At 38.6% G+C, this 24,503-nt stretch overlaps 1 protein-coding gene across 1 annotated transcript in view; it reads left to right on the forward strand.

Annotated features, from left to right (window-relative positions):
- LOC149225627 (protein ACCUMULATION AND REPLICATION OF CHLOROPLASTS 3, chloroplastic-like) overlaps window positions 1-24,503 on the forward strand; it is a 142,267-nt gene that overhangs the window by 26,887 nt on the left and 90,877 nt on the right. The window contains exon 2 of the mRNA XM_089379973.1: window positions 12,270-12,346. Coding sequence (XP_089236099.1) covers window positions 12,270-12,346 — 77 coding nt within the window. The remainder of the gene's footprint in view (window positions 1-12,269; window positions 12,347-24,503) is intronic.

The following is a 24,503-nucleotide window of genomic DNA, read 5'->3' on the forward strand; positions in this document are numbered from 1 at the left end:
GTGTTTATTTTAAAACTGTTTATGTGCTGTAAATTGATTTTCTTAAACTGATATAAAACATATAACAGTGAAACAATGCAGCAAATGAGCATCACACATAAGACAACAAGTTTAATTTGGAGTTCACCCAAAACTCTTGGGCTACGTCTCCTTGAGCTCTAGTCAACTCGATTAGGCTCTCTGGGATTATGGTATAAGTCCTTTTACAAGCTCTTGGCTCCACTCCACTGGTTTACACAGAACACAATGGGTTTAGACACCATCTTATCCCTGGCTCTGAAGCTCTTAGGCTTTCTGGCCTTGGCTCTGGCTCTGGCTCTCGGCTTTGGCTCTGGCTTCTCTGAGTTCTCTCTCTCGGCCTCTGCGTGCCTTTGTGATTCGCTTGACCTCCAAGCGGTCCTCGACAACCTTCCAACGACCCTTTTGCAGCTCTCGGGTTCACTCGTCCTCCAAGTGACTCCAAAAACTCTCTCAGCTCTCTGCGCTACTTGCCTTCAGCTTTCTCTGGTTGCTGCCTCGTCAATTGGGCTCTCTGGTTCCTTTGAGGCATTCTTTCGGCTTTCCGGCTTCCACAGCCGTCCCTCTGTCAATTGTGATCATGAGGAATCATTCCCTTTCGCCTCTGTGGCTCTCTGTGCTTCATAACGCATCATTGTTCACAAAATGCCCGCTTGTAGCATGGCACAATGATCAGGGGCTGTTACAAAGGAATCGGGGCCTTCCTTCAGGCAAAAACCTGAAAATGGCCAAATTTCCAATACACAGAGAATAGGTGCGGAAATACACTATCGGGCATGAATTCCGGACGTGAAATTCCATCAAATCGTCCCTAAAAACCCTATCGGGTCCGCCATTAGGCAGCATATTGCATCGCATAGGTGGATTGGGCAAAACCTCGAATACACGGGAAAACACTGAAAAACCCGTCAAAATGCTTTCTATCGGACTTCAAATATTATCGCATCTGCCCTATAATCATATCGGGTCCGCCTTCGGTCGCTATCGCAAGCCCCACTGTTGATCTGTGTGATCTCTGATCCAACGGTTGATATTCATTTTCGGGTGGCTTAGGAGTACGGAGGTTACCTGCCCGAAAAGGTGGTTTCTCTCTCTCCTCTGCCAGCCACGCGTTGGCCATTGTATGGGATCGGGCAGAGCCAGCCCAATACCACTTACCGCCTAAGGCCTGCCTGAAATCCTGCTTACGAAACTCAAATAATATAGGGCCGCTTCTAAAATTCCTTTCGGGTTCGGCTTTATCACTTCAGGGCATTTTCCTTTGTATTTCGGCTTTTCTATCGAAATCCGCTAATACACAGAAAACCTGACAAATACCCTTTTATCGGAACTCAAAATTTATAAACTGCGCTTATAAAATCCGTTGGGTCCGGCGATCGCAAGTCACATGTTATCGCCCCTTTATATCGCTGCGATGTGATGATGCGATGTGATATATCACAATCGCATGTCGCACAGCCCCGGGGGTCCTTCCCTTACCTCGTGGCATCGCCGACGCTGATCCGTCGATCATCGCAGTCACATGTCGCATTGGCCCGGGGTCCCGTCATCGGGCGAAGGCTTACCTCCGATGTGATAAGTCGGAGGTCGCAGTCGGAGGTTCCTTCTGCCTCCGCGTTAAGTCCTCCTCTTGACCCATCTCCGATGCGATTTCCCTTTATAAGGGTTTTTTTGCCATTTTTGAAGATTTTGCCTCTTTTTCCAAAGAACAAAGGGCAACTTCTTTCTACGATAACTTCTGCCTCCGAAGTCCATTTTAGCCCATTCAAGTTGCAGTAGATTCAGAAGGAAAAGATCTCTGTAATGGGGCTATTTCCAGGAACATCCTTGGACTTCCATTTTCCTCTGTGAGGAACACTTAGACTTAGAAGTCTATCCAAAATCCATTTTGGATCATTGCGACATGTATGCTTCTCTAACAAACTCATCTTTGTGGCATCAGTTTTAGTAATCTGAGTTTTGTATTGGTGTATGATGATCCGACTGTGCAACTGCGATGACATGCAAGTTATATATAGGAAGTATGATCCAAGTTCCCTGTGGTGATCAAGCTAAGCCTACAATGTTCAATTGAAAGAAGCTTCGAGTTACATCATCTCTTAGTGACATGATTGTGTCACCCCTTGAATCAAAGCTAAGTCTACATGATTATGATCCTTGTAAAGCCAAGTACGTGTGGTAAATCGAAGGTTTGAAGTAGCATTGTTGCATATTGATATTGTTCAAGCACAAGTCTCCTCCTTTCTAAAATTTAAAGTTCGAACTTTGTATCTCTGAAGAGAAATATGGTTGAAGGATTGAAGCTACTCTTTGTGGATAACTTGAAGGTCGATGTTCAAACCTCTTGGAGACCTAGTTGTAGAACTCTTATGGACAAGAATTGAAAGGGATTCTTATGAATATAATTGAATGAGAAGTCCGAATTTGCTATAGGCATAACTCTTTGAAGCAACCCAAGGAAGTTATAATATGGTACCATACTCAAAGGCAAAAATGAAGAACAAGTGAGGTTGAAGAGGTACATATAATCTCTTGTTATCATATCTCATGAACTAGGCATAGATCTAGATTGTAAGTCCATTTCAAGTCCTCTTGCAATTAATGACTACTAAGTTCATCTAGAGCATGATCTCAGAGATTTACAATCTTATAAATCTATTATATTGCATGGATATTGTGCTACAATGCATGTGTCTCTTGTCTTGAGGACAAAAATATAATCAATATGATTAGTGCTCTATTCTCTTCTTACATATGTAGGTCAAAGTTTTGTGCTAACATTAGAATTAAAATAAGATAGAGAACTTCGCTTTTTGTTGGAAACACGGGGTGGGGGGCGAATCAATCATTTCACTTACAATTAGTCAATTTTTCCTTTTCACAGCATTAATTATCTTCAACATTAGATTAAAACCATAAATCAATAGTTCATAGAATCAAAGCTAGTAGATGCCAAAATTTTAGTTGGAAACCCTTGTGGGAGAAAAACCACCAAACACTTCTCTAATAATTTTATGAGTATATCAATGCTTCAACTCCAACTGAAAAGGGAAGTCCCAACTCCCTAGTACTCTAGAAAAGCATTCTAGTTTTATCAGGCAGCTCCAACTCCTGAAAGGATGCTCCTACACTTTGTTTTTTAGCACCTACTGGAAGGACGCTTCAACGCCCTACAAGTTATAACTTGCCCTAGCACCACCCTGCCACCCTGAAGTGTTTTCTGGCTATAACCTGAAGGTGACTTCAAGTCTTCAACCATCTGCCTAGCACCACCTAGCCACCTTGAAATGATAATAAAACAGACCATCTATTGTGGGCTCTCGTACCAGGGATTAAATGACCCACTTGCAATGATTTGCAACAAAACTTTACTGCTAATGTGCAATGAATGCCCTTTCAACAATAAAACCCTTAGTATTAAACTGTAGAATGATGTAAACTCAACAAAAAACTTTACTGCTATCCATCCAGACTTTCCTTAACAACTGCTGGAGAATGTGAAAGCAAAATAATCATAAAAACCTTATTGCTTCAAACTGTTGACTGTTGCAAGATGATAATGGGACTGCTAACAATGAGATCCTTGCTGCAGTACTTCTTCAGATGAACAATCAGACACCCTTTCAAACTTAAATGCAAGTTACAATTCAGTTTCAAAACTAATCTACTTCTTACTGCTGCAAAAAGTCCACGATGATGAAAACCTTACTATTGACCAGCTGCTTCTGATTCTTACTGTTGCAAATAACAATGATAAGATTGCCAGGCCAATACAAGTCTCAAAATAGAAAGGGTCTTACTGCAGGACTAGGACACTATCGATAAGTCAAACTCCTTTGACAATTGCAAGGATGTGATGACAATGCCTTCAACTTATTTACTACTGCCAAATATATACTGATGCCTCTGCCTGTAGATGATTTCCTTCAATACTCTAGTCAATCTTACTGCTCATGAAACCCTTGTGACATACTATGTTATATATACCTCTGTCTTTTATACATGCTGATATCCTTAGTTTGTGATTGTAGGTATAAATGTCATCAAGTAACCAAACTTCAAGCCAATTCAAAACGATGTAAAAACCATAGTAACAACACTTGAAGATTCAACAAGTCACAGGTCGAAAGTTTTAAAAATGAGACTGAATGTTTACAAGCATTGCAACAATTCTATGCATTGTAATGGTACTTGAAATTTCAATACATCCACATGTAGAAGTCTCGCATTGTAACTACACTTGAATATGTCCACAGACCAAAAGTTTTAGAGATGAGGCCGTATGTTTATGTTCACCATAGATGTCACACACTGTAACATCACTTGAAGAGTCAACATATCCACAGGCCAAAGGGTTCAAGAATGAGACCACAAGTGTACGTCTGTACAACAGGAGACAATTCCACGTACTGTAACAACACTTGAAATTTCAGCTCATCCATAGGTCGAAGGGTTCAGAATATGACCACAAAATTACGTCTATATCATAGGCAATTATGAATACAGAGGGCTGCAGGTTCTGTGCAAATCATGTTCAAATTTATCTTGTATCTTCGGTGGTCTTGGAAAATATATAGAACCTGCACAAATAATTAAAAGATTGAGTGCTCAGCGAATTCTTCCACAGGCTCTGTTGTTTGAATTTGCAACAGAACTTCAAGTCTCTCATTCAATCTTCAAAAGGGATTCCGAGGTACTGAAAATACACATCAACATGTCTTGGCCGCAGAGCATATTAGAGAATTTTAAACACATAATTGAAACCCAACAAATCCCAATCAACCCCTTCAAGATTGTAACCTTGAATGCTGTTCACAATACAATCACGATTTCAAGAGTAATCAAGCCTCTCTTCAGATGTGTCGCTGTTCCTTAGGGCCGAAGACAATTTCAGAGAGATGGGTTGATTGCTTGCTTGACCTGTGGAGAGAACAAGAGTGCGTTTATATAGATTTAGGAGTTCATAAGAGGCAACCAACTAGAATGTTTTAGGAGGGAGGCCCAAAATTTCAAATAGAATTTGAATTTTGGGTTGGAGCGAATTATTCCCATCTTTTTGGGACCGTGTAATTTAAATTTTGAAATTAAATAAAACATTACTTTGTCCTCCTTCATAGATAATTTTTTTAACGAAAGCCCTTCATTCTCACGATATGTGCCATAGACTTGATTAATAATATGCTGCCACATCATCAACATGCTTGGAAATTTTGACCACAAGGAGGGGCTTTATCTTTGAACATGCATATTTCTCAAACCGTGAGGGTTGTCGTGGCGTGTCACATACCGTTGGAATTGGCATGACGAGGAGAATCCAATGAAGGTGATAGTGATCAAAAGGACATTGGATTTCCTTGTCATTTTTGCCCTTAAAGGCGGGGCTCCACTGGATGCTGCTTGGGTTGACATCAATGACAACCATAGTTCATCACTTTTCTCTGTGGAATCCAAGAGTCTTTCTCTTTCTCTTCAGTCTTCAACAAGCCTACAATATCAGTCATGCAAGTCTCTTGCTCAATGTCTCACTGTTGTGTCTTCATCCTTCCCCCTTAGGCTCCCTTTATAATTTCTCATTGAGCCAAATCCATAATCGCCAAAGTGATAGAGGGCTAGGATTAAATCCCAATCCACTTAGATCTATGGTGGAGATTAGATCCAAGTCACATAAATAATTAAATAATTCATCCTTAGAAACTTTAGCCTAATAGCCAACATTAATCATTAAATTAATTAATGTGCTTTTTCTAGGTAAAACTTAGGAAATAAATCATAATATTTGCTCCTCTCAAACAAGCACCTAAAGAGGACTCTCTCTTGCATGCTAAACACTTGTGGCCTTGTAGAAGCATTTCCAATGCTACAAAGTTCAAACATTAACAATTTCTAGGTTTACAGTCAATAATTACACCTATATCCATCTCAATCCGCAACCCTCTTCCTTATCAGTCTACACAACTGAAGGATCGGGATCCGCTTCCCTGCGTAGCAATCGCTTAGGCTATCCCACTTCCCTCTAGTGATCTAGCACAAGCTGGCCAAGAAATCTCACTACTGGGGTTCCAAGGATAGTCGGTTGTAGCTAAGTTTACTCTCATCCACATACATAATTCTCACCTCATTTATGGCAGTAGATTTCCATGATTCGTCTATAATATGCTTAGGGTAATTTGCTCAATGGTATTTCTCCCAATTTTCCCAGCTGAAGGATAGTTTTCAAGGTAATTTAGACTTCTGATTGTTTGGCTTTTAGATAATTCGAATGACACCCCACATTCAGACTCCCCTTTCAATTGGTAGGTCCAAGTGGAAAGTTGATATCAAGATAAGATAATTTTATTAGTGTCCAACAAATGATCACAAAAGCAAAAATAAGATGAGTTGGACAAAGAACTTGCCAGACACCAGGATTCCTTCACCCCCACAGGGACAGAGTTAGACAATTAGAGATTGCAGCTCTTGCAATTGGGGGAGAAATTCACTTAGTTGGTAATTGGCAAGAGGAGAAGTTCACCAAAATCACTGCTCTGCTGACAGAGATTTGGTAGCGAAGAAAGAGGCATCGAAGAAGCTACAAGTAGCTGTCCAAGAGACCAAGCAAGCCCCTTCTGTTGCCATTGGGAAAGACAACACCATGAAATAGTCAAGCAATGTAAACTCACATTCCAAGATCCTTCTTCAAGAGCCCTTTAATGATTTCTAACATCGCATGAGAGGCATTAGCTGGGATACAAGGGCCAAAGGCTAAGCAAGAAAGGCCAAGGGATTGTGATTCCCATTCTAACTCAGTGGAGGCAAGTATGAAGGCCTTGATCTTGGTGGGCAAGAAGCCAACACAAGTTCATCAAAGCACCTTTGTCAAGGCAAGAGAAACAGGAAAATAAGCCATTCCCTTTGAGGAAATGGCAGATGGAAAGGTAATGGGCAGTAGGCCATTCAAATGTAATTGTGGAGGCTTAGAAGAACACAGTAAAGGGATGATTCCCCAAGTTATTAGGAAACATAAACAGATACAGATCTCGATACAGATCCACCAGATTTTTGAAAAGCCAGGATCTGGTTATGGGGTGAAATGCCACATACAAAAAATATAATAATAATTTATCTATTTATTTATTTTAAAATTTTAAAATACATATTCAAAGTTAAAAATCAAAACAATTCATGAATCACAACATTAGAGTTGATATCATTAGATAATTTATAAATCCGAGGACTGAAATCATGATGCTTTATACAAAAAGGATATCTGTAATACAAAATTGAGTATCTGATCAGTAATCACTCTATTGATATGATAATGTAGAGTAGGTCTAACTACATGTCAAAAAATGGGTCTACATGCTCATGGCCAACTTGTAATCTTCCTTGAAGTTTGCTTTAAAATCTAAAAATTCCCATCTAGTTAGAATGGTAAATGAATATTGTACACTGTTTGTGAACATTCTATAGTTATGTATCATACTGTTTTAAGAGGACTCGTCACCTAGAGTTGGATGGGATTGATCTAATTAAATTAGTAATGACACAACAATCCTTTGTACACTATATTATATTATATATGTATTGTCTCAAAGCTTTCTTTGTTAGCATTATCAAAAACTGAAAATTAGAATTTCGATGTGTTATACTTTCATGTTAGCATTATCATGTGCTATACAACCTACAGGTAATTAATAATTTATACAACTATATAGCCTACATATTATTAATAAGTAATCTACCTAAAAATCTAAATAGATATTTGCTTTTTAGGTTTTTGTATAGGCGGTAAATATCTTTAAAAACATAAAAAATGAACTAAAAACTCTAATGGTATTTGCTTGAGATTTGATGTGTGAGGGCTAGTTGGCATGAGATCCATTTCAATAGCATGGGATTCATTTGCAGGTTTGAAGGATTCATTTACGTGGCAGATCCTAAGCAGATCTGGGTGGATCTGTATCCATATCTATATACAAAATGCAGATCTGTAGATCTAGCATCAAGACCCTGTGGATCCAGTAACACAAATGATTCCACTACCCAAATCTGCTCCAACGCTTGAGTGACCGAGTGTCTAAGTTGGCAAGTATCATTAGAAACCAAAAGGTGTGTTACATCTTTGGTTTGTTTTTGCTGCAAGAAGAACGATCACAAGGCTAATGATTGTTGGCACTCTAGAAGGTCAATTAGCCCATGCAGGAACTATTGCCAAAATTGCAATTGGTTGGTCATTGGAAGGCCAAATGTTGTTGGCTTTACCTTGAACTCCATCTCAAGAACAGGACAACTAAGAAGAAAGCTTGGTGAGTGAACCTTGAAGGTCAAGGTGAAAGAGGAAGTACTTGCACCTGCAGCCCAAGGAGAAATGTTTGCCCTACGATCTATTGCAGCAGAAAATGTCATCTCTAGCCATGAGATGAACAGCAAGCTCATGCCAAAGGAATCCCCTATGCAACTCTTACCTTCCATCTGGCAATGGAGGCACCCTTTCTTGGAGATTTGCCATAGATTGCTTAATGGTAATAGAGGAAGTAGGCACACAAATGTAGAGAAGAAGAAGATTGAAAGAAGTTGTAGCTTTTGGGGACCAAAAGCTTGCAAATGGGGAGATATGATCCTAAATGGATCCTCTAAATAATCTCTGTTTTTCATAACTTTATAATAATGAAATTTGATTTTGCAAAGCTGAGTGAATAGACCAAAATGCTTTTCACTTGGAAGATCAAATGAACCATTGTGATGGTTGGCCTTCCAAGATAGTCCATAAAAATTGAAGGTTGTGGAGAAGAAGGGGATTGAAAGAAGAACAGAGCTGGAGAGTAAATTAAGAATCAGGGCAGTAGCAGTGAATGAGGGACTTGGAAAGAGAAGCATGTTTGAAGGTCGACAGCTGTCCCTGGGCCAAAGCAATCTGGAATTTGCCAGAGTCAAATTACACTAAATCTTTGTAGTTCACCTTTGTAGCTATTTCCTGAGCATATTAAAACCCCCATCAAATGCTGGTTTCCTCATCTGGGTTTCCATTGTAAAAATCTGTGTGTTTATGGCTGTGTGAATTTAATTTTCTGTATGCTTGTTTTAACTCTGGTTTTAACCCACTCTTGCATTCTCTGTAAACCACAAGAACTATTCTGTATCTGCAATTAAATTACTAGCTTGGTTCATTGGTTTAAATGATAGCTATAGTGTTGCAAATCTCCTGGATGGCTGCTGGTTGATTAGTTTACATGACATTACTGTGAACTTAGGCTTATGTATTCATTGGTCTTTGTTCAATTGTTAGATCCTTGAGTAACTGGAATCATTAATTGGTAGCACTAGCCACAACGTTCCTTCTCTCTGTTAGCTCACTAGAGGGCAGTAATTTCCCTTGAATTAAATTGTTATGGTTCACCTCCAGCATTTTGCCCGCTACTATAGCATGAGATATCATTGATGGACTGCTATTTTAATTAACTGTCAATAAAACCATACTCTCAAAAGCTGTGAATGCTCCCACATGGAGTGATATGCATTCCCAAAAAGGCATTTGTCATTCATAATGGCAATCGATTTGGTAGTTTTGGGATAGAAGAATCACTGGAATGATGTGGTGTCTTTCAATTAAATCTGCCATGCATTCTGATATTGTTGTTGGAATATGTATATGAATGGGCATATTAGCAACTGGATTAAGACTAGGGCATGTGTCTTGTTACCCACCAAAGTGGGTGATCTTATAGGAGAAATTTTCTCCCATTATTCACATCCATCCAGCCAGCCATACAGCCCCTGACAGGCACCACTAGCTGATGACATGCCATTTATCTCTGCCACCTACATTAGTCATATACTTTTTCACCTATCCAGCAAGAGCACATGGATGAAGGTTGGCTTCCGATCGAAAGGTACTTTATTCTTTTTGCAATCGGGGGCTTATGCTTGTTTGTATTGTTGATTTTGGGTAGCATCGGATGTGCTCTAGCTCCGAAATTTTGTGGAGGGGCTAGAATACACGAGATCTCCAAGACCCATAAATTGTTTGGAGAAATTCCACCCTGATTGTGAGTTATTAAAATAATTAATATTTTTAATGGGGTTCCTAAGTCTAAACTTAGGAAAATAAAAATATTAATGGGTATTAATAAAAAATTGGGTGAGAAGCTTCTAAGAGACGAGGATCAAGTCTGTTTTAATCTTAGTTGTTGATTAGGGACTTAATCTCGGCTGTTGATTCATCAACAAGAAAAGTATAAGAGGAGGCTTGAGGGTCAGTTGGAGATACACCATATTGATAAGTCAGTTTGATTTTTCTGGGGCGAGGTTTGCTGAGAAAATCAAACAGGTGATCTGAGTTGCAGCAGAGGGGCAGGGATAGTTGGGGTGGAGGATCTTCTCCGAAACCTCGAATACTCAGCAAAGAGAGGCAGAGACACACCAAAGGAGGCAACGCAAACCAAGGAGGACTGACGCTGGGCCAGGAGGGCCCACGCAGTGCTTGATGCAGTGCCAGCACAAAGGATCAGTGACCTCCTGTAGAAGTCCGAAATTAGCCGGGGAGCAGCAGGATCAGCCGAGAAGGTTGACGTCAGAGCTCCAGGAGGCAGTGAGGCCAACTCAGAGCTGACACAAAGTCTCAGAGTGCTCCATGCAGGCCCACGCAGCTACTGCGAAGGGGCAACGCAGTTGTAGCCAGGGATAGTCAGTTCAGTTGCCGGATCGGAGGGATTTTGCTGGGTGAAGTGAGGTAATCTCACTTAGGTTTCTGCCAGTATATTTTATCTCTATAACTGGATTGTGAGAGGGCATCCAGAGTTGTATTCAGAACTATTGCTTAATAATAGAAAACCCTCAGAACTGCTGCACCGGTTTTCCCGCATTGGGTTTTTCCGGGGACATGTTGTCCAAAAATAACGGTGTCCCTTGTGTGTTTGTCTCATATTTGTTTTAGTTTATGATCTGTATGTCAGTGTAGTCTACAATAGTGTTTTTCATCACTGTTTATAAATTAAATAACTTGTTGAATGTAATAACAAGTAGGAGATGATAAACCAGCGATTGCAGTAGGATTTCTGATGTGTAGATTCATAAATTTTCACATGTATTTGGGGCTTTTGATATGGATTATGGGGTGACCTGGAAGAAGGAGGGGTTTTGACCATGATCTTGTTCCCTCACCTTAAATGGGGTTAATCTTCAATCCTAGTCCAGTGGGACCTCCCCTAATGGCCCAATGGGTATAGGAGGGGCACTACTTGGGAAGCCTTGATTGAGATAGCGTGTTCCATCTATCCCTATTCCATACTTACCACTTTCCATCTTACATTACAAGCCCTTATTCCACCTCACAAGTTATTTTCTCCTATGAGTTTTTAATTGCTATATTAATTATTTTATTTCTGAAGTTCTCAAACCTCGGGAAATTACAAAGTAAAATAAAACACATTAACTTATCTCCCTTTGGGCGCTTTCATTTTCGTGTTCCTCTGCTTCCTTGTTATTCTTTGCTGTTAACATGTGTCAATCGGGACTCTCCTTTGGCCTCGTTTTGTGTTTTGTGCTCACAGAGTTTCTGTCTCTTGTTCAATTTTCAGTGTTGCATGGATGCATGCTGAAGCTCTGAGACCATGCTAGACAATGCACAGACAATAATTGAACTATGCAGAGAGAAGAGAGAGATTGTACTTGACATTATTCATTATGATGAATGTCAATACATAAAGGTGAGGGAGACAATGTCCCATATATCAAGCCCTCTACAACCATCTTATAATTAAGAGATGGCTTAACCTAATTATAGCTTAATAGTATCCATGACATGTGACTTTATTAAGTTACTCAACTCTATTAAATGCCCAATGCCAAAGTACTAAACGGAACATCAATACAATGTCATGACCTTTATAATAAGCTAACTAACTATAAATATTAAAAGCTATTCAAATCTTGTTAGCTTCTAGCTTATCTGCCTAGTGACATTGTTTCCAATGTAAAACCTTAAATCGTTTCTAGTCAAGAAATTATGTTCATAAGGATGAATATGAGATGAATGTTTTGTGTAATCTGCATAAGTGCTTCGAGAAAATCATGCGATGGACTGTAGTTACTAATTAACCAGCAGAATGTTAACAAGTATTGGACCTATTTCCACAGAACATTCCAGCCAGCCAGCAGGAGATACACATATTTAATGTAGAGAAAAATGGGTTTGATATCAGATAAATGGCTTCATACAAATCTGCTTAATTCAAAGGATGTAATCTTTTAAGACTTTCTAGATTGTTTTGCAGGAACATATGTTCAGGAGCTTCAGAAAAGGTACAAAGTTTCAGAAAAATCACAGGATTGTCTCCAATTTCTACTGAAGGTACCCTCCTTTTGATCTGTTTCAAAGCATGCCAAATTAAGATAAATGCCTCTGCCATTAATTTTAATGATGATTATTTATATTATCCTTTTTTTGTGGTTATCTCAAAGTGGTAAATTTAATAGACTGTGTTTATTACTTCTAGGCATTGCTATCTTGATTTATCTAGTTAGATTTTTCTCTAAAGTCTTTGTAGAGTTGCAATAGAATTTGATGGTACTATGGCCATCACTACGGCCATCACTCAAGTAGTTGGATTGTTATTTATTCAGTATTTCTGAAAATGCTGCTAAAACATATTGTTTTAATAAGTCTGAAACACCTGCAGATGTGTGACATGAAGACTCACACAATTCAGTAGGTTGTGTGGAATTCAAGGGTTAAGTAATTTGGTGTGTAATTTAAGTTTTAACAATTTACAGTGCTTTTGCACTAGACTCAGCGGAAGGCATTCTTAGCCTATCAAGTGTTGAAAAGGTCATTGTGGATTCTCTTTCTATTCATTGCACCAAATGGTATCGCTGAGTTACATTTTCTGCCAAATTTTCTTTGTGCTACTAGGGTTACGTCCGTTAAGGCAAACCCAGCTACTTTGAACCATTTCTCTGCTGTTCAATATTTCATTCTGCCAACGGGTTCTAACTTCTGTTATTGCTAAGTCAAAGGTAATTATGACAAAATGGTCTCTTGTAGATGTGCAGTACTTTAAATGCTGCTTCGCAAAATAACCGCTCTAAATATGTTAACACATTTACATAATTTTTTGCACTATAGATAAAATTCCAGCTAGAGTACCTAGGATGTACTCAATAAATGGTAAAAACAAATTGAAACTGAAAAACTTCTTTATGTCCATAGGTGGCTAAAGTGATCAATGGGACTGAAAGACAAATTAACATTTAAGGTACAACAAATGAGGTTGTACTCAATGCATCACTGGAGAAAATTATAATCTAAGTCTAAAACAATATAAGAAAAGATAAGACAAGATAGAGAAACTGACTAAACTATAGCATTACATGAAAGCATGTAAAAAAGGTTGTCTATTTTTGAGCTGTAGTCAATAAATCTCAAATATGATGGGGTCTAGCACTTAACAAAGCGTAATTTTGCTATAGGGATTCATGTAGATCTTTATTCATATTCTTTAGATACTATAATGATTAATCACAATTTCTTGCCTTGTACATTAGGAAAGCCTTTTCTTTCTTGTTTTTCTGAATCTGTTTTTGTGATCCTTCATTGTGTTATCACTCAGATTCTCCCTAGAAAAAAAGTCCCAAGCTCGCTCACCAAGGGGAGACCTTGAGGAAACTACTAGGCAAGCCACCCACTGTCACCAATCCACATCAACATGAAAATAACTTCAATTGATGGGTCTGTAAGGTCTAGTGAACTCGGCTAAGAGTGTTGATTTTTGGTAGCATCAGATGTGCTCTAAGTCTCAAAATTTGCAGGGAGGCTTGGACACATGTATTCTACAATACCCAGAAATCGTTTTGGGAAATTCCACCCAGAGACAGTTTTATTAAAATAATTAATTATTTTTAATGGGTGCCTAAGTCTAAACTTAGGAAATTAAAATAATTATAGAGTATTAATCAAACTGTGGGTGAAACTTCTAGAAGAAGACGAGGATCAAGCCAAAATGATCTGAGCCATTGATTAGAATCAAATCTGGGCCGTTGGTTCTCAACCGGAGTATTATAAGAGGAGGCTTGAGGGGCATTTGGAAAACAAATCAGAGTAAGAGATCAAAGATTGAATTTCTGAAGAGAGCAACATAGCAGTTTCCAGAGAGACATTTGAAGTGATTTCTTGTAGTGAGGGGCAGAGATAATATTCGGAGGGTAGTTTTCTTGGACCAGAGAGTACAAGGCAGAGAGGGCAGAGAGACGTCTAGAGAAGCTGACTCAGGGCCACGCAGAGCTACGTTGTGGTAGTGCAGAGCTTCATAGGGAGATCGAAATTCTGCTGAGGAAGTTGAGTTCCAGAGCCAGAAGCCTGGGTGTGAAACCGGAAGGCTTGAGAGCCGAAGTTTCTAGCCAACAGAGGATCAGAAGGAGGTGCACTGCAGTCCCAGTTGCAGTGATGCAGTGATTGCATGGGAGTGCCACAGAACTGCGCGGAGGCAACACAAAGGCTCATCTCCAATGCAGATCAGTGCCAATTCTTCCAGTGACAGGGTGAGATCATCTCACTTTTATTTTTGCCCAGTTTCTCTTTGTATCAGATAGCCAGTTGGGCATCCAACGAATTGTACTTAGATTTACTATTGCTTAATAATACAAACCCTCAGCTGCTGCACCGGTTTTCCCACACTGGGTTTTTCCAGGGACATTTGTCCAAAAATAACTGTGTATATGTGTGTGATGATTATTTCTCTCCTGTCTTATATTTAGTTTCCGCAATTTTATTTGTGTAGGCTGCAATGTATTTAATTCGATATTTGCCGTAGCACACAACAAGTAAATTGTTTAATCGAATTAACAATTAGAAGAATTAACATCAGTTGCTGCAGTAGAAATTGCGTAACTGATTTTTCACAAAGACGGGTGGGGTTTGCTGTGTGCCTAGGGTTGAGTCGACCCTCTCTTTTCTGTGGTGGCTTGAGTATGGCCGAGCTGGTAATGCACAATGTGGGGAGCTTCACAGACCTTGGGCTTGACGGGGGTGTAATGACCCACCTATAAATAAAATACGAGTATTAGCATACATATGAGACCTCCATGCAATAGCTACGTATGCATGGACCCGCATGTATCGCACTATATGTAAACTAGTTACTACAGGAGGAGATATAAATTAAGGTAATAAATTAATACCTCACCAGAGTATCATATATATGATAAGTCCTTAAAACCAGCAGAAAATATTAATTTTAAAGTACAGATTAAAATTTACAATTTAAAATTAATAAAATAATAATATAAATTAATTAAAATTATAAATTTAATAAATTTAATTAATTCATTAAAAAATAAATAAACCTTATTAAATCAAACTATGTATTCAAATAAAAATCAACGAAATCAAATGAGATTTGATTTCATAAAAGTTACACGTAACCAAAATATTGACATGGAGATGAGAAGAAGGCGGTGGATGAGGAAATAAAAGGAGAAGGGAAAAACCATTTTAAAAAAGAAAAACAGGAGAGTTGAGAACAATTTTTGGAGACTGTAGTACAACTATGAAGGGAACTGGAGTCTTGATTATACTGAAGTTTTTGGGCACGGGGGAATCAGATTGCTTCAATTGGAAAGCTTTCTGAGACTAAGTACCTAGGTTGTACTTAGTTTGGCAGGGAGGTTTTGGCCGTTTTAGTAACACGGCTGGACAAGAATTGCAGCAGAGCAGACAAATTGTCAGCAAAGCAGACAGGTTGGTATTCATTAGATTAATTATTTAAATTATGTATGTAAAATTTATGCTATTTTGAAATTAGCTTGAGATAGGGTTCTTACAGGGGGTGACTTGATGCCCCTTGTTGTTGTTGTTGTTGTTTTTTTTTAGGTAAATCTAACTAATTAAAATCCATTTTTTTTTCAACTGTGGTTCACGGTCACTGAGTGGTTGCTACATCCACGAGCAATAATCCTGGCAGATCCACTAGAAGAGATCTATCCGTTGGCCTAATATGTCGGGCCTAACCCTAAGGGCGTTGAGGAGATTTGACCCTGTGACCTCCCAATTGGCAAGGTACTTAGCAACAAGATTTTGACCAGTTGAGCTATCCCTTGGGGCTAACTAATTAAAATCCATTTTAACCTAAATGCCTAAAAATTTAACTTAGATCCAAGTAAGCTAAACTAGAATAAACTTTTAAATCAATTTATTAAATCTAACTAACTAATCGAAATAAAATTAAATGTCTATCTATAAGAAACCAGGGTGTGAGAATAACTACAAAAAAAAGGTCTAAAGCTATGATAAAAATAAATTGAGTCCTAATTTCAAACTGAGAAAAAGAAATTAATTAGATTCTAAAGGAAATTTAAAATTCCCAAGGGAATAAATAAATGGAAAAATTTGTGTACCGGTTTCGAAGATGTTCTATAAAGAGCTCCTACCAATGAGTGCGTATATTGTCATTCCTTCTCTTGCAATTGCTCTGGTAGAGTGATGGTCATGCAATTTTCTTCCATGTAAAAGTATGGAAGAAAAGTAACAACCTAAAACAATAAAAAAAAACTTCCTCTCAAGGGACTCCCAAGGTAGTTAAATCCACCGCTAGTAAAATAACCAGATCAAATGAAGGCTTTTGCGTAAGTAAAACATGATTATCTAGGCGAATATTACAATATTCTTCTCAAGTATTAAAAATGATTTTATCTAAGCAAAAAAAAGTTAAAATCTGGAAAAATAAAGTGTAGCTTCTAGTAGCTTCGTATTGACCCACACTACTTGAGAGAACTGGATTCTTGCAATATTTCAATATAAGGGAACACTAACAAAGAAAGAAAAAGGAAAATACACCGGATCATTGTCATTTTTTTATTAATTATCTCCAAGGTTTTTAAATGACGTAGGGTTCCTTCTTTTGTAATTGGAATCCATCAATTACAATTTCATGTGCTCTGGAAAACCATGGGAAAATACAAGTGGTTTCCCAACGAATGTTCATCCACTTTGATGATGTTAGAAATAAAATAATAAAAGGTGGACAAAATATATATATATTTTTCTAGAAGATCGATTTAAATAATAAAGTGGTGAAATCACTTTTGAAACTTTTAGAAATCTATTAGTTGAAGTTCATTGCGTTCATTTAACCAACTAGTCAATTTTACATCAAATATTTTCCCAAGTATGAACATGGACAAAGGAAAAATTCCTCATGTATGTGCTAGTAAAACTTTGCACATTAGAAATAATTTTCCAAATAATGTTGATGTAGACAATTGGACATGATGGAGCACCATGTAGTTATCCACATTGGTTGATAAGATTGCCAATGCTTAGTTCCAAACCTTTAATAACACGCCCATAGTCTACTAGTAGTTAGACATTAACAAACATAAGATAAATTATCACAAATAACTTAACCATTGTTACCAAATTACTTGAAAACTAATCAGGGGGAACCTGCGTTACACGTCTTTGGGCTAGAGCATAAGGTATTTTCCAAGTCCTCTACATTAAGTAGGTGGATGATGCTAATTTTTTTGAATGGGGATGTAAGGATAACATATGCATTAACTTCTAAAGTCATATATGAAAGAAAGAAAGAAAGAAATTTTAACGTCCACGAGGCTAAAGATAGCCTATGGGACAGATTGTTTCTTCATCTGCTTGATGTATTCGGCCCTTTTTCTGTGAAGCTTCAAAATAAATGCTCCCAGCTTCTCGACAAACCCCTCACTAAATAGATTATCCCAAGAGCTAGCTGCCAACATATCTGCATAACTTTCCCTGTTGTCTTTGAAGGCCTCACATTCTAAAATGAAATGTTTTTCTGTTTCCACTTTTTCGGAAGAACAAAAAATGCATACTCTTTCCTCCCACACTTCCTTTGGCCTTTTCCAGTGCCCTGTTTCACAACGGAGTTGATGAGAATTAGTCCTTAACTGAGCAATAAGAATTTTGGCTCTCCAAGAGATATTGGCCTCTATGTATGCTTTTGGTTGATGACTATGAGTGGGATTAAACACTTCAATATAGTAATTTTTCTTTCTTCCTAGCTCCTTATCCCAAGTACGCTTGTGGAACTTTTCCATAACAAAAGCTTTTATCTCTTTGCTGTTTATGGGACATGCGTTCAAGCAAATACCCCATTTACTAAACCATTTGTTATTTTGCTGCATCCAAGTTTTTTTGCTCTTACAATCTATCATTAAAGACAACCTTAGGCCATCTACCCTCTTCCTCTACCCTCTTCCATTTGCTCAATTTTTTTAAATACCTTATGACTCGCACCATAACCATTGCTTCAATAGGAGCAGTCCCTATTTCACTTAACAAGATATCACAAGGAACTGCACTTTTAATCTTAAATTTGTTTGTAATCAAACACTTCTGAATTTTCTCAATTGTCTCCACTGCATGTCAGATGTACTGTTGGCCCTTACTTCACAACCATAGAGAATCATCGGAATCACTAGAAGCCCAAAAAGAGTTTGAGTGGTTTTCCAGTCCCAAAACTCTGCCTCTCTACACCTATTTTGAAAAGCATAAAATGCTTTCCAACCCCCCAAAGTTCTTTTCTTTCTACAACCATTCCATCTTAGATTTTTGTTGAAGTCAATTCCAAGGTATTTGTAATCCGCAACTTCTTCCAGAATGTTGTCTTCAAAGTAGAACTTATGCTGGTTATGTTTTATTTTCTTAGAAAAGACCACTACTTTCGTTTTGCTGATATTGACTTGCATCCCCACACTTCTACAAAAATGCTCAAGGGATAGTAAGTGCTCTTGCAAACCAAGAGCCGATTTAGCAATCAGAATAAGGTCATCTACATACAAAAGAAGCCTTATAACAAACTTGCCCAAATAGATACCATCACCCCCTTGCGAATTTAACCACTCCTCAAGCTTGTCGATGTATAAACCAAAAAGGGTAGGAGATAAGTGGGCAACCTTGCTTGACTCCGATATCGCTTCTAAAACTTTCAGAAATGTCTGTTGAAGTTATGATTTTGACTTTCACCTCTTCATACAACTTATGCACAACCGCTCTCAAATGTTTAGGAACCCCAAGTTCCTCCATTCTGTGCCAAAGCTTATCCCTAGGAACTAAGTCAAACGCTTTTCTGAAATCAACAAAGCAACAAAAAACTTCTTCCTTTTTCTCCCAAACTTTTTCAATGATGTGCCTTAAAGTTATACAATGATCAACCGTGGAATGTTTAGGTCTAAAACTTGCTTGCCCTTTAGCACGCTTATCTCTTTCTTCTGCCCACTTGCTAATTTTGTTTCTAGCATGCTTCCAAATGTCTTTGCAAACAAAGGGTTTATCATAATGATCCTATAATTGGAGGGATTATTGACGTCACCGCTCTTGAAAAGAGGTATTGCCAGACTAGTTGTCCAATCTGTGGGGAGCCCTTGTTGGATGATGTTGTTGAAGATTTTTGTAATGTGAGGTGCAGGAATCTTTGAGCCCCACTTTAGATATTCTGCTTGGAGCTCAGCTAAGCTTTTGCTTTTCCAACACCCAACTTCTTGATACCCATCTCTACCTCTTGTACCGTGAAGAGTTCAATATTAGTGTTGACCAAGGGAGGAGGGTCAACCTTGGGAACCTGCTCATAGAGTTGTCTTGCATAGTCAAACCATTTAGAAGCTGTAATATTATTTCCAATTTGTATCTTTTTCAGTTGGAGCTCCTTCCAAAATAATTTGGGATTATTTTTCCCAAGGAAGATTGTTCTTCCCTCCTTGAAACCATGAAATCAGCCTTTTTCTTGCTTAATAACTGCTTGTAAGCTTTGATCTTTATGTTATCCTTGTTTGACTCTTTCCACATTCTCCTTGCCTTTTTGCATTCCTCGTTAAACTAAGCATTAACCAGAAAGCAATTTGTTTCAGACTTCTTAATTTTTGTTCTTTTGCACCTTGCAAGTGCACATTGAATTAAATGTGTTAATTCATGACTATGAAGGCTGTGAATTGTAATTTTCTCCTTCTCGAAGAACCTCTCTAGCGTCATTTTGAAGGTATTACAGTGTTCTGGGGTCAAAAGAAGTCTGCCCTGTGGGAGATTTTGTTGGACATGCTGAATTTTTGACTCTAATTGTTTCTTTCCAATCGAAGAGAAACATAAATAAATTGTCTTGTCATCTGATTTCAAGTCCCACAGTTGATCTCCAATCAAAACTTCCTCCATTTTTAACGGAGTTGTGTCTGTCTACGCTAAAGCGTAATTACGTATATAATAGCAGCATTGTCGAAGGATTGGATTGACCTTGCCTGAGGAAGGAACGTAGTCGCTTGCTCTTCCGAGAGCAAGGACAAGCGGCTTCGCTCCTTACCATAAAGTAAAGGCCAACTCTTCATTGAACACAGTTATATAAACTGAGATCATATCTGTTAGATAAGGAAGGGGGGGGGGAGGCCATGCCCCGCCACTTCATTCTGAATCAAAAGGGGGGTTTCCCGAGGAATCAAAGGGGGGGGGGGGAAGACCCCGGCCAGAGCAACAAGCAAGTTGGGGTAGAGAGCCGTAAGCGCGGTGGTGACGGACGTGCTCGTACGGTCCATAGAGGACCGGGTGGGGGGTATGATCCTCTCGTTGATTATTGGAAACTGGTCTCGCAAACCATGCAAGCAAATTACATAATCTACCACATTTGATCCATTGTAAGTATTGCAAGTGAAATTATCGGACTTTGCCCATCTAGTCAAGCCATTACAAATGACTAAATCAAAGGCCTCACATGGAGTAAGCAATTGTTCACCAAAGAGATTGCAGCCCTTGTCCTCTGAAATTCTTTCCCACTGACAGCATAATAGCATGCTGCAATTCTGATGTGGTTTCCATTTTCTGATATTTTAAACAAAATGAATTGCTTATTTGAGTCTTCTTTTTCTAACTGAATGAGACGACCTTCTTTCTCCCTTACTAAAACCATGATACCCCCGTGCCCTTTGCCATTCGCTGTTGCCTTGTTCCACACTGCCATCTCCCAGTATCCTTCCAACAGAGGTGTCTGGCATCCTTCATGCACATGTGTTTTTATGAGGCAAATTATGTCTGTATCTTCCACAATAGGCCTAACCCAGGTCCTCGTTTCCATGGGTGTAATTTTGGTCCAACTAGCTATTTAAAATATGGCTAGGAGTCTTCCTTGATTTGCAGAGTCTTTTGAAAGTGAGCTTTTACTACTTTACCCTACACAAACTTCCCCTTCCTTCAATATTTCTTTGATTTAGTTTTTCTAAGTCCTTTCTCTTTAGATAAGAGTTTTTCTCATAGGACTTTGAGGGGGGGAGGGGCGGAGAGGGCGTGATGAAGTAGTTTATGTTTTTTAGTTTATTTTGCTCTTCACCTCTTTAGCCTTTTATTAGGCTTGATTTGACCATTTTGAGGCTTGCATTATTTCTTTATCTTTTTTCATGACTTTTTTCTCAATGATATTTGGTAAGTTAATTATAAGTTAGGGGAATCTTTGTTATATTTATTTATATATTAAATGGATGGGATGGAGAGTTAAAGAGTATTTGGCGGAAAATGTTATGTATGGAAGGGATATGACCATTCTACCCACCCTAACTTCCTAGTAGTACCTTATGGTCTAGTTTAAGGCACACTTATCCAAAAGTAATTATGTCCCAGATAATTAGAAATAATAACGAGGTAACATCTTTACTAAGTTAAACAAGATAAAACATCCATTTGATGCTAGCATCTAAACAAGTAGTTAAAACATTAGCATCATTTCCAGGTGAGGAAGTTAAGCAATGAAACCATACCAACCAATAATTTAAGCAGTGTGAGATATCATCTAGGACATCTGAGATCAAGGGTATGGGAAGTCATACATCATTGTATGTGAGTGACTGATGAGCACTAAAATGCAATTGATGAATGGAGAATAGAAGGTCCAGGTTGATAAGTAGAAATCTCGTCAAAACATCAAACAATCACATAAATTGAGTGTGTTTATATGGGAGTTTCCTAAAGGGAAACATTTGGTTCGTATAAAAGTGTATGAGAATTCCAGATTCTCCAAGTTTCGCAGACCAGAAGTCGTTATTTATTGGGCCATGGCGTCAATAGACCAGTAATCTATACATCATCTAACTTGGGAGACATGAGAGCCAATAGGCAAATACACCACCCTTGGCAATTAGTAGAAATAAAACATGTGTAAAGGGAATGAAAGAAAATAAATGTTCGAAGGCAGAGGCAACTAAACTAGGAAATGGTAGTACATGAAAGTAAATGCAAAATTAATATAAGGAAAGCAAAAATGAACACAAAAGGTTAAATAACTTGCTCAAAGTGCTTATTCATGTCCTAGGGTTTGACCATTTACAGGGAAATGTCTGAGGTAGAAAGAATTAGTTCTAGCTATACTATCTATCAATAATGCTCCCCTCCAAAGAGAGTAAACCTTGCCATGTTTACCAGGATTCTCTCGTTGTTTATCCCTCCTGTTGACCACTACGTGTCAACGACCCATAGCAGTCTCTGTTTTAAAAACTGGTCGGCTCGGAACCGACTCGGTCGAGTTGGTCCGAGCCAGGCCTAAAAAATATGACTCGGCCATTGATTCGGTTCGGCCGGTCGGGTTAATACCGAGCCGACTGAGTTGTCTAACAACTCGGCGAATTCGGTATTAACCCAGCTGGCTCAACCGAGCCTGCTCTAACTCGGCCGAGTTAGTGACAGTGGCCCAATGAAACCGGAAACAACGATTAAAAAAAATAAAAAATAAAATTTGGGGACTCCAAACCGGTTTTAATTTTGCCTATTTGGTCTTTGGGGTCCATTCCCCTCTCCTAAACCCTATTTAACCCACTCAACCCCTTTCATTCTCTCACAAACATCTCATGTATTTGTGTAAGAATTTCAATGAGAGTTTGTGAGGAGTTGTTGAGTTTGTTTTTGGAGCAGCAGTGAGGAGTCTTGGGCAAGCATTGTAGTTGGAGTGAGGAGCTTCTTGGGCAGCCATTTGGAGCAACATTGAGGAGTTGGTTTCTTGGAGCAAGCTTGAGGAGGCAGTTTGTGCCTGGAGGTATTTTTTTTCACTTGTAAAAATCTGTTTTTGCTTATTAAATTTTATGTGCAAATCTAGAAATCCTAAAGAGTGTTTTCTGTAAAAGAAATGAACATTGAATCAATGTGTTTTTTTTGTTTTCATTTTCAGATTGTTTGCTTTCATTTCCAAGTCAAAAAATGGCACCTAGAGTGAAAGATGCTGCTTGGGCATATGTTGAAATGGTTGATAGTCAAATGCATTGCAAATTTTGCCATAGGAAAATTAAGGAAGGTCCTGGGGGCATTAATAGGCTGAAACAACACTTGGTGGGGATTAGAGGCCAAATTACTCCATGTACCTCACCAGAAATTGGGGAGATTAGGGTTAGCCAGATTTGAGAAGTTTAAAGAAGATAAGGCTAGGCAAAAAGAGTTAGAGGTTGAAATTGGGAGGAAGAGGAATATACAAAAAATGCTGGCTACCAACCCCCATTTTGATTTTGAGGGTTCTTCCTTTATCTCTTGTACTGATGCATCTAACCCCTTCCGATATGTTCCTCCCTCTTTTGAGTCTATTCAAGAAAAGGGAAAGGGTAAAATGAAAAAGGGTGATATGAATATCAAAATTTATTTCACTCCCTCCTCTCCATCAGATGCACATGGTCCTCAACCTAGTAGAAGTCATTTGCAACCCACTTTAGATGACCATTGGAAGAAAGAATTGAGGGAGACTGCTTGTGATTACATAGCTAGATGGTGGTATGATGCTGATATCCCCTTCAATGCTTCCCGTTCACCATATTATGAGCCTATGTTTGATGCCATACATGCTACTGGAAAAGGCTTCAAAGGCCCTACTATGCATGAGCTAAGGGGGTATCGTTTGTAGAAAGAAATTGCCTCCATTAATGAGTATTTGAAAGATTTCAAGGACTCATGGGCAAGAACAGGATGTACCATCATGTCAGATGGATGGACTGATCAAAGAAACCATACCATCATAAACTTTCTTATCTTCTGTCCACAGGGAACCATGTTTCTAAAATCAGTTGATGCATTTGATAAGGTAAAAGATGGACAATTGTTGTTTCAGCTATTGGATGAGGTTGTTGAGGAGGTGGGGGTGGCTAATGTTGTTCAAGTCATCACAGATAATGCCTCTAACTATGTTCTTGCTGGTAAACTGTTAGAGGAAAAGCACAGAACCATCTTTTGGACCCCATGTGCTGCACATTGCATAGACCTCATGCTTGAGGATATTGGCAAATTAGATTGGGTCAAAAACACTGTAGATCATGCCAAAAGCATAACAAAATTTATCTACAATCATTCATGGATTTTGAGCCTAACGAGGAAACATACAGGGGGCAAGGATATTATTAGGCCAACCATCACTAGATTTGCTACTCATTTTTTGACATTGCAATCTATGCTTTCACAACATAGAAACTTGCAAAAGATTTTTTCCAGTTAAGAATGGAATCAAAGTCAGTGGTCTCACAAACTGGAAAGC

Source organism: Pinus tabuliformis, chromosome J (genome assembly GCF_031772625.1).
Source record: "Pinus tabuliformis cultivar Carrire ecotype Pingquan chromosome J, CPIR1, whole genome shotgun sequence".
NCBI lineage: Eukaryota > Viridiplantae > Streptophyta > Pinopsida > Pinales > Pinaceae > Pinus > Pinus tabuliformis.